The following is a 13,736-nucleotide window of genomic DNA, read 5'->3' on the forward strand; positions in this document are numbered from 1 at the left end:
AGTCTTATTTTAAACAGCCTAAAAAACCCAGTCACTACTATTCCATGTTTTGTGTGTACACATAGCACTGATCTCTGCAGTATTTGTTTTGTCTGTCAGTATTACCGTCGCAGCCACCCAGCAGAGCTAGAGGAAACCCCCCACATCACCTAGCTCCACTCAGTTTTTTTTTTTTTTTTCCAGCGTTGAAACACAGGAGTGAAAAAAAAAAGTGTGTGTAATGTTCCTTTAGCTTGATGTTCTGTTCCACTATGCAAGTTGTGGCTCTAACATGTACTGTATACTAGAAAACGAATGAAAACTCCCTAAGGATACTCAGAACCGTGACGGTGATGGACGGACAGACGGCTCGCCTCTGGGGGGGGGGAGCAGAAGAAGCGAAACCGTTTCCCCGGAACACTAAAGTCTACTGCTTCTTCCTCCCAGCAGAACGAACTGTGTGGAGGAAACGCTTTGGAATCCCACCCCTTTTTTTTCTCTCTTCCTCTTTGCCGAAGCCTTGTGCGTTATTATGCCTCATTCTGTTTCTTCATCTTCCGATTTAGAAAGAAAGGTGACATTCTCTGAAGTTTTCAAGTAGGCATGGGTGGAATTAGGTGCTGCTCCTAAAAAAGTTACAGAAATGTTAAAACGTTAAATCTGCAGCATGTTTTAAAAACATGTCGCAACGGTGTAATATAAGATAGATGATCTGAAAAAAAAAAAAATCAAGCTCCTCTGTCTTCTCCACTGCAGGAATGCAGACGACCAATCGGAACCAGAAGGAGGGCCTTGGCGCTTTCAATCACCCTCATGTAGGCTAGCTGTGCTAATGGCGAGAAAAACAATTTCCGGCTACAGAAAACTATTCACCGTCAGCGGTGGCTATGCTAACTAGCTGTAGCGTAGCAGCGAGCAAGGGGGAAGGGTGTGAGCAGCGTGTACATGATGATGATTGACATCACTAAGATCCTCCTCCTGACTCTGGTTGGTTGTTTCTGACCAGGTTATTTCTGCAGATGAGCACAGGTTTATTCCACATTAATGTCATACTGTCAGGACAATACAACATTTTTAAGAAAAATGTTTAATAAAAGTCTGATAAGGCAGTTTTAAATTCCTTTGAATGCCTTTATAAGTACTTAAAAGGTCCTTTTAAAACCTTTTAAACGGACCATGTTTACTCGGAAAACCACATTTTTGCCTGAGTGCTCTATCCAATCATTACCATGACAGCCTGACACCAGCCCATGTCTTACTTGCAAACCTTTCCTTTCCTTTTCCCCGGTGGATCAGTCGATCTCCACGCGTTTAGGAAGCTCCTCGTCTCCAACATGAAGTCCCCTTGGCCTTTTCTGCTGCTCAGGAAGCCAAACCCCATCATGGCGAAGCACGATCCCGAAGCCCCTCCCCCTCTAAACGACTATCTCCTGTCATCTCCACGTTGTCACGCATGAACTCCTCAGACATGAACGCCTCCCTCTCCTTTCTCGTCTGACGTCGTTTACTTGAATTTCATGTACAGAAACGATCTTGTTACTCGTGTGAGGTACAGTCCGAATGAAGATAACAAGATGCTATTACATGTGCAAATGCTTTCCTTGAATAACTACAGAGGTAATATATATTTTTGTATTTTTGAAATGTAGACAAACTCATGTATGTAATCGGTAAATGAAAAGAAACAAACAAAAAAAAAAAAAGGCAGCGGTGCGTTACCTAACCCAGTCTCCTACCAAGTCCAGCTGCCTTCCTCCATTAGTGGTGAGGACGGAGTGACTAAAGGACAAGTTCTCATGTACCATCCTCGTCTCCCGCCCCTGAAGTGGAACTCTGTAAGCACAAAATGATTTTTGAAGAACCATACATTGCATGTTTTAAAGCAGACCAGTTTTTGGGTTTCTTCTATACTCACTCGTCTAGAACCCATAGAGCTTCTTCGGATTACTTGTTTCATGCATCCTCATATGACCATGTCTGTTAAGAAACTATACATTCATTTATTGTGCTGTTGAATAAAAAAAACAAAAAAAAAAAACGTTTCCCTAATTAGATTTTTGCTCTGAAATTCAATTTACGCGTTTTAAGTGTGTGTAGAATCGACAAGAATTTACGAAATGGTTTCATTACGACGCGGCTTCAAACTCAGCTACAGTTGAAAGCAGAAGTTTACATACACCAAATAAAAATACTTTTTTTTTTCACTGAAGTGAAATCAGACCAAATTTCTCCTGTTTTGCATCAGTGAGAATCACAAAACATTTATTTAACAAATACCACAAATGAGAGAAAGAATATGTCAGATACTTATTTCTTAATTTTTACATACATTTCCTCATTTTTTGGGAAATTTATCTGCCATAATTCAAGAGCACACATTTTCCATCTGAAAGCAGGATTTTCATGTCTTTTGTTCTCAAAACTTTTAAGACTTGCACTTACATTTTCATTTTGAAAGCAGGACTTTGTGTTTTTCTTCTCAAAACATGAGCACAAAAGTTTTGAGTTTTGTGCTCAAAACTTTTTTTTAGCCATTGTGCTTTCTCAAACCTCACGCTCAAAATTTGTCTCTGCTCGCAGGGAGGGTTGCATGCGGAGATTTGATCTAAGCAGAGACAAATTTTGAGCATGAGGAGAAAGGCTTGAGAGAGCACAGTGAATATTTGAAAGAGCAGAAGTTTTGAGCACAAGCATTACAGGTTTTGAGAAGAAAGACAAAGTAACAAAGAAAAACTTTTTCATTTTGCTTTCAAAATGAAAATGTAAGCACAAGTATTAAAAGGTTTGAAAACAAGACACAAAACCCTGCTTTCAAACTCAAAATGTGTGCTCTCAAATTATAGCAGAAAATTTCCCCACATACTCATTTGAATGTGTCAGCTAACCTATCAGAAGTTTCCAAAGTCATGACATCATCCTCTGGTCTTTCCCTCATTGCTTAAAGAGGCGGGAATCATTCTGGATGTAAGCTTTACATTTGAAAGACATTAAGTCTGTCATTACATTTTTTAAGTATATTTGTTGCTTTTATAGATAAATATCTGACATTCTCTCATTGTGGCATCAAGCAAATACAAATAATTTTGGTATTTCTAACAGACCTGATGCAAGAGAGGTTTGTTGCGATTTAACTTCAGACAGAGAAAAGAAATTATATATATAAACTTCTTGTTTCAATTGTTTCTGAATTTTCCCGCTAACCTCTGCAGATCAACTTTTAAATTTTAAAATGATCGCCAGTAGACTTCGCCTCAGGACTTTTGCCGTAAAATGTCTAGAAAAGACATTTGTGTAGTTGAAAGTATTTTTTAATGATTCAGAGAAAAAACAAAAGTGCAGAATTGATGCTGTTTATCTTTGCAGTGACGCAAAATGTTCCATGATGTTCTGAGTGACGGCCTCCCGCTCTTGCCTCATTGTTTGGAGTTGATCTCGGTTTGTTTCTCCACCATGTTTTTCTTTTTTTAAAGCTAATCATCAGTCGTGTTAAAATATTCCAAGTGAGCCACTTCTTCTTCTGTGTGACGTTCTGCTCCAACATGCTGGTTGCTCCCAGATTGCTGGAAGAAGTTGCTCCCGGAGGACGATTCCATCCAGCTCTTTATTCATGGCAGTGTTCTTGGACCGAGCTTGAAGGAGACACGCAGCCTTGGATGAGAAGCAACCCTACACATTGTACCAGGATTCTTCAGCGTTGGCACAGCACACAACTCATGGGATTGCTCTTTTTTTTCCCCTCCTTCTTCTTCTACTTGCTGATTTTCTGTCTGTACTCGGATGTTTTTCTGGGGGCGGAAGTAGCTTCTTGTCGCATCATTCTCTCCAAGTGGGTGTGAGTAGCTGATCCACTCACCCGTTCCTGGTACAAGTGTCGGGCGAGCTCTGCCACGGAGCCAATGTGATTCTTGCGGCCTCCTCAGGAGGAGACACTCGTATCGTCCTGAAGTGTTCGTCACTGCCACTGAACCACATCTGCTCCTCTTCGGTCGCAGTCATTCAGCTTATCCGATTGGTGGCTTCAGATGGACTCATGAGATGCTCGTTATTGGATAAAGTTATTTCATGCCAAGACAGAAAAACAGTAACCTCCCCCGCCCCTCCAAATGTATAAGTTATTTCTTTCTGAGATTAAATAATACAGACGGTGTGCGATACTGGAAATCTTTATTTGATCCGATAGGTAGTGAACACAAGGCTAGTATCGCCGATATCGATAAGTTTTATTTTTAAATGTCATCATTGAATAATTAGGTGATTTGACTTCAGTTAGTTAATTATGATTATGAAAAAGATACAGGACAAACATTTTAAACAATTAAGTGTTTTTTTTTTTTTTATTAACTAACAATAGAAAACAATGTACACTGCAAAAACACAAAATCTTGCCATGTATGCCATGGTCTAGTTTTTGGTGCAAATATCTGACAAAGCTAACTTATAAGTAGCTTGTTTCAAGTTAAAAATTCCTTAATATTGATGAAAAAGTACTAGTTCCACTAGTAGATTATTTCACTTCTAACATGGGGAAAATGCTTTGTTATAAGTGAAATAATCAGCCAAGTCAATTAGTACTTTTTCATCAATATGAAGGAATTTGAAACTTAAAACAAGCTCCCAGATCTTTCTGAAAAGTTACTTGTAAGTTAGTTTTGTCTTATTTCAAGATATTTCTAGGATATTTGTCCTAGAAACTAGACCAAAATTACTTGACAAGACTGTTTTTACAATGTACTAGTATAGAAATAACATAATTACCTAGATTCTACTACACACAATTGATTATTAGGCTAACTGAGTTTGTAACTGTAACCTAAATGGAAATACTATTTTCTCTTCATTTTATATTCACCCATATTTATATGTCTAGGTTGAGGTGTACAAGTATATTTTTGTGAGTCAGTATTTTTGTGATTTTGTGATATTCTGGCTTTTTCCAGCAGCCAGGAATATCTAATAGTAGTTTAATCTATCTGCTAGAATTGCACCTATGATCACAGATTAGACTGTGAAAACCATTTATCATAGATATTCCTGATTTTTGTTGAAAAGCCTCTGCCATAGAAGCGTCTCTAACTGTTTAAATTCAGGCATACGCCCCAACATGCACTCTGTGAGAAAATTTGAGTAACTTGCTGGACATATGGAAGAGAAACTGCAAACAAAAGTACTGATCATTTTACATGGACTATCTTTGTGTTGAAACTAAAGGAGTAGCACAGATAAGTCTTAAGGTAACAAATAGGCAGTTGATGAACAACAAGCAGCATTACTGTAAAGCAGCAGGCTCCAGGCTAGCATAGCATATAAACTGTGTTAATATGTTAGGCTGTGTTTTTGCAGTGTGCTAGTATAGAGTACACTGTGTACTTTACTAATGTATAGTACACAGTGTAATAACTTTACACACCTGGTACTTCATACACAGCATAACATTAAGTCATCACTGATAAAGCATACTTAGACTTGACAGATCTTTTTTTTTTCTACTACTTTACCACCATTGGCTCACACTGAAGTGAGATTAAATAATCACCATAAGATTTTGATCTTATCAATTTAGGCCTGACCTGGTCAATAACCAACTCCTCAGGCATAACGGGATTTAGAAATATGTAGATCTCTGTAAACTCTTTTGACGTTTTGACCAGTCAAGTGGTACTCTCAACCTTTTTTTTTTTTTTTTTTTTTCTGATCACAGAGACCCCTCAAATCCGACCGGTGCGTGTTCCACCATATGTCAGAAGATAGATTGCATGCTTGACCTCTGGAGGAGTCTGTACATTTTGCCCTGAGTGTATCTCAAAGTCCGCCTTCCTCCTCCGGAATAACTTCTCACATCAGTGGACAGGCGGGCCAAACACTGTGTCAGCTTTACAAGTCCCACCAATAAAGATCCGCCACCCAGCATCAGACAGGGCCACAGCAGTCCGAACAGCGCTCTCTGCAGCGTGTACTTCCTGTTCAGGATGACATGGTTGGGGTGTCCCTTTTGGTCACTGAAACACGCTGAGCTGTTCTTCAGCTGGCCGTCCACCCACTTCTTTACTTTCTGCACTTCGTCCTGAAGCCCTTTTCTGTCCATTTGGCACTTGGGGAGATAGAAACACTGGAACAGAAGAAAAACAATCCAAGTTGCTTGTTGCTTCAGGATCTGCTAAAACGGATGCGTTATCGATTCATGGACTTCAAGTCTTTCATTTCGCATCTATCCCATCTGAACTAGCACGACCATCTTTGCCCATTATGATCTCAGTAAACTTTAGTGCAGAGTCACACATAACATCAAGAGACTCGGGAAATTTTGAGGCATTTAAAACGTGTACCTCGTTCGGAAGGAAGACCGAATCCTCGTCAAACTGGAGAAAGGCTGACTCGTTGGAGCCGGTGACGCTGACGGTCACAGTAAGGCAGGGCACCGTGCTCACCCCTCTGCAGTCCACCCACTCTTCCAGGATATCAGTCTGAGGCAGGACACAGCTAGCCTCCTCCCAGCAACTGGAGAACAGTCACCAGGGACATTTTAGAGAAGAATGACCAAAACCCTCTGGCATTGTAAACTATCACCAGTATGACAATAATTCTAGTATGTCAGATAGAATATTGGCATGAGAGGAACCAACTGACTGAGCTCAAGCAAACCTTGCATAGAGACACAACACTCTTGAGACGAAGAGAAGCATTTGCACATGTGGTGTAGCAGTTCCTTGACAAACTGAATGGAGTGAAACAATGGACTCACTGCCTTTTAGCCATTTGTGGTCTCTTAGACTAGTAATCTGTTACTTGAGCTCATTTTGTTTGCAGTTCTGTGGAATTTCCCACTGAGGTACCATTTGGACTAAACTATCTTTTTGCAGGACGGGATGACCTACCATCAGATTTCAAATATCTCAGCCAAAGACTCTCCTATAACTATGGACTAATGGATCTCAATAGCTTCATAACCTTACAGACTTTAAAGGGTTACAAAAAAATTTGAGTTAGGGTAGCATCTTATTCAACATGTCTCAACTTTTTTCTCTTAATCACTTTAGTTTGTGTTTTTAAGGACCATGTAGCACTACATCTGCCATGGGAGGTTCAATTGTTGGCACTTCTACATCACAACAACGATGTCCATGGTTTAAATCTTAGATGGAGGTCTTTTTATTTGGAGTTTGCTTGTCCGTCCTTCGTTCCCTGTGCTCTGCCAAAGAAGGTATAGTAAATGGGTAGATACATGGTACCTACTGTAGAGCCGTATTTTTACTCCAGCAGAAGAGCAGAGCAAAGACACATTCCAGAGTTGCCCACCCCACTGGTGAGCAGTGCGTGTTAAATAAGATGTAATATATCAGCCCCACTGACAGCTTGGATGTGTACACCAGAGTACCTGTCAATGTAAGGCTTAACCGTGGTAATGCCGACCACAAAGAACATGAGCACAGAGAAAGCCATCATGGTGAAGCCCAACAAGATGGCTCGTTCTTCTCCGACGCTAGACGTAGACATCTGACTCCGGGCCCCCTCGGCGCCCCCTCCGTCCCCTCTTTGGCTCCTCTCCTGCTCCTGCGTCGCAGATGTGTGCTGGATCTCCCTGTGTCTCACACACACACACACACACACACACACACACACACACACACACACACACACACACACACACACACACACACACACACACGCGCGCACGAGGACACAAATCAGGTTTAAGCAACACGGCTTAATGCCACTCAACCTCAGATTTTATGGTGTGTATTGATTGACGCTGTAAAAGATGTTTGCTTCAGATTCTTTGAAGCAAACAAAGAATCTGAGGATGTTTAACCCACTTGAGGGTTAAACACCAAAATCATCTGCCAATTTAGGGCTTCAACTCTGACATATTTATTTTTGTAAATATGTATAGAAAGCTTTAAAATATATGAATTTATTGCAGTAACACAATCTAGTACAAAAAAAAAAATGTTTGAACACAAAACAGGCAACAGAACAAATCAATGCATTTCACAGGATTCGTCCCGCCCACTGGGTTTGACGGTCTAAATTACTTCACAGGAGCCATGAAATGAATGAATACACAGTGAAATTATTAGATTCTTGAATAAAGGCTTTCTTTAAAAATACATTTTATGATTTAAATTCATTATCTAAAAAGGTAGCTTTAATTATTATAGGGATATCTGATCATTTAATTGCAATTTCATAATTTCATGATATATTTAATAATCTAATGACATAATTTAGTGCTAAATTGAATAATCTGTATGTTTTTATTTATTTTATGTTGTCTGTTGTCAACAGGCAGGAAACTGCAAATAGAAGCAAATGTAGCCATCTTCTTTTAGAAGAATGTTTTCCCTCTACTTTCAAACCTAAAATTAGGAATAAAACTGTGGTAGACATTTCCCCTCAAAAAACATAAGTTATCTTTCTCTAAAAGGTCATGTAACACTCCAGGCTCTGAAGCGGTTTTATTTAGCCGGACCGAGGGCAACAGAACGCCTCTTTGGACTGTAAAGGTCGCCACAGACATCCAAGTGTAGATCTGGAATAAATAAGTCGCAGTGTTAAGCAGTTTCCAAACTTGAGCCGTCTGTGTTACTATTTCCTCGCCGTCCCCAACGTCCGCCAGCAGAGTTTATTTGGTGAAGCTCTGCTTGCATTTCCAAGTGTTTTTCAGCCGTAATGAACTCCCAGCTGCGTTTCCTCCAGCCCTCGCCGCCCGGCCCAGTCCATCATTTGCTCTTACCGTGTCTGCCGCCTGCGAGCACCATGCAGGTTGATGTTAATGGGGATGCTAAACGACCTCCGGGGAGAAGCCGTGTTCAAGAACATGCCCGGTTCTATCTGAGCCGCCTCCCTTGGCCCGCCGGTACCTGTATCCTCCTAACAAGCCTGTATTTTTTTTTCTGTATCTGAAAGTCAAATGTCCTTCCTGCGCCCTAAAAGATCATCTCATGTCTTCCAGCAGGCAGCGAGGGGGGATTAATGCACCGGGTTCCAGTTTATTCACCAGGGAACTTCCTGTTGTTTACCAAAGCTCAAAGGTGAGTGCAAAATCTTCCACCCTCATATGTGTTTCTATAGAAACTGGTGCAGGTAAGGCAGGTAGGATGTTAATAGGCTCTCGCTTGGCCTGTGACACTCAGCTGGAGCTGTTTGTCATGAAAAGGCTGAGCTTGCTTTTGCTTTATAGACAAATTCAAAGCTTTCAAAAAGGATAAAAAGTAGAAAGAAACAAACTCACCTGAGCATGTGAGTCCTCATCTTAATCCCTCTGATCTGCTGAGGCGTCTCAGATTATCTGGCTCCAGTGCAAGAAGCCGAGCATGATTATATGTGTTATTCAAACAATCAGACTCCCTTATATTATTTATGAATTGCTGGAAAGCAGATCGAGGCATTAACCTGTTGACAGTTGAGTTTAATAAAAGCCGCCCAAGGCTACGAGCGGCCCGGAAACACAGCAGCCATGTCTCACCCGCTTCACTCACTATTGAATTCAGTTAAGCTTTTTCCTTTATAAACTGTATTATGTAGATAGCCGGAGGCGTGCCTCATTACTTTGTGTTTTGTTTCCTATAAATTTTAAAGTAGATTTGATCAATAGTCCGCCAGGCTTTCTGAAGGTCACCGAAACTTTTTTTTGAAAGTTTTCCAACAGTTTCTGGTTATATCTACCTGAGCTAAATAAAAAACATGTTTCTTAATGTGAAAGCAAATAATAATAATAATAATAAGAATAATAATAATAATAATAATGATAAAAAAAAAGCCCGGCCTGACACAGATTCTTAAAAGATCAGTGGCGGCCCCAGAAAATGTGCCCCCCTAACAGCAAAACTGTTAGGGGGGCACAGCTTATTTTTTAAAAAAATATCTAAATTTGTATTAACTTTTTAATCTTATTTGTAATTTTATACATTTGTTTATTTATTGGGTGTTACATTTATGTGGATTACATTTTTCAAGATCATCTCTTTAACTTACATTTTGTAATTTTCCAACCACAAGTTTCTGAGTACTTTATGAGATACGCATACTGTAATGACATAGAAAGACAATAATCTATTATTACTATTATTATTATTAAGTAGACACTTTGACTAATGGCAGCCAGGGCTGTAGCTCCGCCCACATTCATCACACACTGCGCGTGGGGCACCAAGTGGCCCCTGAGGGAACCAAAAGAATGGGGCTCAGTCACTGTAATTAATCATATTGATAACATATTCAACTAAAAATGTGTGAAGAATGTTAACAGAAATAAGAAATACATAACAAATCTTCACCGTGATCTTTATTTGTAAAGAATTTTGAAAACATGTATTATTTTCCTTTCTCTGCTGGTCGATCTCATAAAATCTCACTAAACACACGTCAACGTTTGTAGCTGTGCTGTGACAAAAGTTGGAAAAGTTCCAGGCGTACGACTAGCTGTGGAAGATACTGCAGGTGTTTCCTTCACCTTAATAATTAATAGTTGGACGTCTCAGAAATCTTAAAACACACGTCTTTCTGCAATGAGCGGTTCTGAACGGAGCCGATGTTCAAAGACAGACTCTCAGAACGCCTGAAGAACCGCTGCTAACAGAAAGTCTGGCCGCTTTGAAGCAAAATACAAAAACTGCCGATAAAGGTAAGAAGCAGGAAGATCAACCACAAACTAAAAGCTCCAGAGGGTTTAAAAACAGGCCAACTAGTTTTGAAGATTCAAGTATTTATGACCAACCTGGTGTTGGATACCAAAGTGGAAGAGTTCTGGTCATAGAAGGAACAATAATGAGAATCCTTTTCTACTTTTTTAGAAGTCTGAACTTGAAGTATTTGGGAAAATTGCCTGTAAAACTTTCAGACTTGCTGCAGACATTTTGGGTTTCCTTCCACAATCGTACAAGTTTGCTAGAATTTTGGTCTTTTCCTCTTGGTGGAACTGAGTCAGATTTGATATCCGACTCGCTCACACACACTGTTCAGCTCTGCACATCAATTTTCTGTCAGACTGAGATCAGAAATTCATGATGGCCGCTCCAGATGTGCTGTTCTTAACACACTGTGTAGCTGATGTGGTGCTATTCTCAGAGTCATTCTCCTTTTGAAAAACCCCTTTAGGCCATTTAATTGCAAACTGGTTGTTATGGCCAAACAATGACCAATAATGCAAACAAGATTATGGCCAAACAATAATGTGGTCTGATTGTGGTTTAATCAGATCACAAAGTGTAATTAACCCCCTTGTGAAACCATAACCCCACACCCAGACAAATTTTGAAAAATTGCACCAGAGTGGGCGGAGCCAGGATACTTTGGGGGTGTGGCCAAGTCAAGCAGAGGGGGTTGAGTGAGTGTCGTCAGGATGAGGGAAAGCACTATTGCCAGCTTAATGAGTTTGTTGCTATTGTTAGCGATCTTTCAGATCCCTCTAGTGACTTTATTTTTAAAGTCACTAGCAACAAATCTAGCACCATTTTTGTATGTTTTAGGGAGAGTTATGGTGATGTGTGAAAGAGGGTTTTAGGCCAGAATGAAAATACCAAAATGTGAACCCAGAAACAAAAAGATAGCACCCTTAAGAACTAAATTTAGGCAGCTTAATGGGGAAAAAAGTTTGGATTTAGTTTACTGTCCAAGCTTTTTTCTCCTAGGGTGCATTTGCAAACTGTAAACTGGCTTTTTGTTTCTTTTTGAAGTGATGGACAGCTCTGTGTTGATCCTATTGGATCTTAAGTCATTTTACATTAATAATGAGATTCTCCTTGCCCCCTTGACTTGTTGGGTGCCACAAGGATCAGTTCTGCATCTTCACAAGATCGTTAGCATTTGTTCTGGCCTGAATGTGAACATTAATGTGGCATTTTTAGGCTTCGGGAAATTGTACCTGAGGCTGAACCAGACTTTTGGAGTTATCTTTCAAATGTTTTTGTCACAAATGTCATGATGTCACACATGATCTGATGTGTTTTAGGTGTTATCATGTTGTAAGAACACTTTGGATTTTGCAGAAAGTGTCTGACTTGAGAGAGGAAACATTTGTCTGATTTATGTAAAAAAAAAAAAATAAAGTTTTTGTGACCTTTTCTATGTAAACACCTTGTTTCAACCGTATATGTTTATTTGGACTTTTTTGTTGAATTAAGTTGGCACTAAACTCCTTTTTTTGTAATAAAAAAAAGCTTTGCACATACAGTATGCTGCGCCCACTTCCTTATAGGACGGCAGTAGAATCTGATGCTTTTGATGTAACTGAAGAAAACAAGATTAAAAATGTATTAAGCGCCGGGTTCTCTGCCTCACCTGGCAACCTGAGACCTTGCCTTGACCGTGAGGCTCACAGCTTTTGGTTCTGCACTTGTAATGGGATTCGAGCAGAATTTCATCTTTAGTGTAAATGCCTAATGGAGTTGTACTGCTGTAATTATTTCAAGTCGGGGCGAAACTGTTTCTGTGCTGATGTGATATCTTCACACGGCTAAGTCCTCGCTTCTGTTGTCTGTCTTTAGGAAGCCGTGCTCTGATCTTGTACAATGGTGTGACTTATTCCTCCAATTATCCGGGCCAGTGGCTATAAGTGGACACACGGTGTGTCTTGTTATCTTGTGGCGCCACTGAACGACATTTCATGACAACATGTACTCGGTTCAGGGTGGCAAGTAAGTCAGCACAATGGAGAATCACCAGAAGAGGACTGTAACTTTCCTTACCATTGGATTGATATTCATGCTGAGCGGGATAGAGTACGGTAAGTTTTTCCAATAATCCTGTTGAAACATTCTCCTGGTAGAGCACATCACAGATAACATGGCTTCTGTTTGAATGTCGATGTGCAGTGCTGTGTTAACAATCCCTCACCAACCTTCACACTGCAACCACAAACTGAAGGGTTTCATTAGCATTCTATGTGACGGACCAACACAACGCAGTGCATCACTAGCTGCGCTTCCATTACAAATGGGAAAAAAAAAGTGTTGAAAAACACAATTTCACAATTGCAGTGAGAAACGCGATTATAATCACATGTGAATAAGCTTGTTCGCACGATAAGTCAGTTGCTAACACGCCGCATCCTCCTCCTACCACTTCCTGTCTTCTTATTTGTCTTTTCCGTCAGTAGTAACGGAATTGTTGATCACGACTTAAGTGATGTGAAAAAAGCGTTTCCATTGAAGCAATGCGAAATCGATACGGCTGAAAAATCACCTAATTCTCGGTCCAAAACATCTTATTGAAAAATATGTCTGCTTTGAAACCAAATTTATTTTCGTAATAGCATTTTGCGGAGCAGAGATCGTTCCAAAAGCAGGAAGCAGATTGCAGCACAGGGCATTCTGGGTAAATACGACCAAAACAAACGCCAGAGTCTAGCGCTAGCGGGAGAAATGGCTCGTGCTGTGTTTATTTATTTATTTATTTTATTTTATTTTTACCAAAGACAAAGAAGAACTGCCCCAACCACTGAAATCTGATGCGATTCCATTTTTGTTTAAATTTCGTGAAAAATGAAGTTGTGCTCAGTGTGTGCTTCAGAGGGTTTGCATATTGGTGCAGCGCCTCGCTAGCTGAAAATGTAATAAAAGTTGCAATTTTGATCCTCAATGGAACCGATTCTAAAGGACTATTAGGTCTACAGAGTCTAACCCAAGGTTGTTCAGGGGGATAAATACATAAGAACGTGGTTTTCAAAGCTTATTTAGGTTTTTTTTTTTTTGGGGGGGGGGGGGGGTTTTTTTTTTTTTTTTAAAAACCATGCGCTTTTTTTTTCTTTTTTTCCTTCCTCG

At 40.0% G+C, this 13,736-nt stretch overlaps 2 protein-coding genes and 1 long non-coding RNA gene across 3 annotated transcripts in view; 1 reads left to right on the plus strand and 2 right to left on the minus strand.

Moving 5' to 3' along the window:
* Window positions 1-181: 181 nt before the first annotated feature.
* On the minus strand, window positions 182-2,330 carry LOC106934591 (uncharacterized). The gene is made up of 2 exons (XR_001421729.1): window positions 1,151-2,330; window positions 182-1,120 (listed from the first exon to the last, which is right to left on the minus strand). It is a non-coding gene; the product is annotated as an uncharacterized LOC106934591 (long non-coding RNA).
* Window positions 2,331-5,387: 3,057 nt separating this feature from the next.
* Window positions 5,388-8,821, minus strand: kcnmb3 (potassium calcium-activated channel subfamily M regulatory beta subunit 3). Its single transcript, XM_015014574.1, has 4 exons — window positions 8,711-8,821; window positions 7,352-7,555; window positions 6,303-6,474; window positions 5,388-6,085 (listed from the first exon to the last, which is right to left on the minus strand). The coding sequence occupies exons 1-4, from the start codon at window positions 8,794-8,796 to the stop codon at window positions 5,717-5,719; spliced, it is 831 nt and encodes a 276-aa protein (XP_014870060.1). The 5' UTR covers window positions 8,797-8,821; the 3' UTR covers window positions 5,388-5,716.
* Window positions 8,822-8,928: 107 nt separating this feature from the next.
* The window catches only part of mfsd8l2 (major facilitator superfamily domain containing 8-like 2), a 21,689-nt gene continuing 16,881 nt past the window's right edge, over window positions 8,929-13,736 (plus strand). The window contains exons 1-2 of the mRNA XM_015014573.1: window positions 8,929-9,008; window positions 12,462-12,700. Coding sequence (XP_014870059.1) covers window positions 12,625-12,700 — 76 coding nt within the window. The 5' untranslated portion in view covers window positions 8,929-9,008; window positions 12,462-12,624. The remainder of the gene's footprint in view (window positions 9,009-12,461; window positions 12,701-13,736) is intronic.

This window comes from Poecilia latipinna, unplaced genomic scaffold (assembly GCF_001443285.1).
Source record: "Poecilia latipinna isolate Pla-1442-1.1 unplaced genomic scaffold, P_latipinna-1.0 Scaffold1829, whole genome shotgun sequence".
Classification (NCBI taxonomy): Eukaryota; Metazoa; Chordata; class Actinopteri; order Cyprinodontiformes; family Poeciliidae; genus Poecilia; species Poecilia latipinna.

What these genes read in the sequence shown, in the direction of transcription:
- kcnmb3 (XM_015014574.1), bottom strand. Translation starts at nt 8,796, where the DNA reads ATGTTCTTGAACACGGCTTCTCCCCGGAGGTCGTTTAGCATCCCCATT. An exon ending in GCTCGCAGGCGGCAGACACG is followed by an intron (nt 7,556 to 8,710) that starts GTAAGAGCAAAT and finishes TGTGAGACACAG; the next exon opens with GGAGATCCAGCACACATCTG. An exon ending in GTTAAGCCTTACATTGACAG is followed by an intron (nt 6,475 to 7,351) that starts GTACTCTGGTGT and finishes ACTGTTCTCCAG; the next exon opens with TTGCTGGGAGGAGGCTAGCT.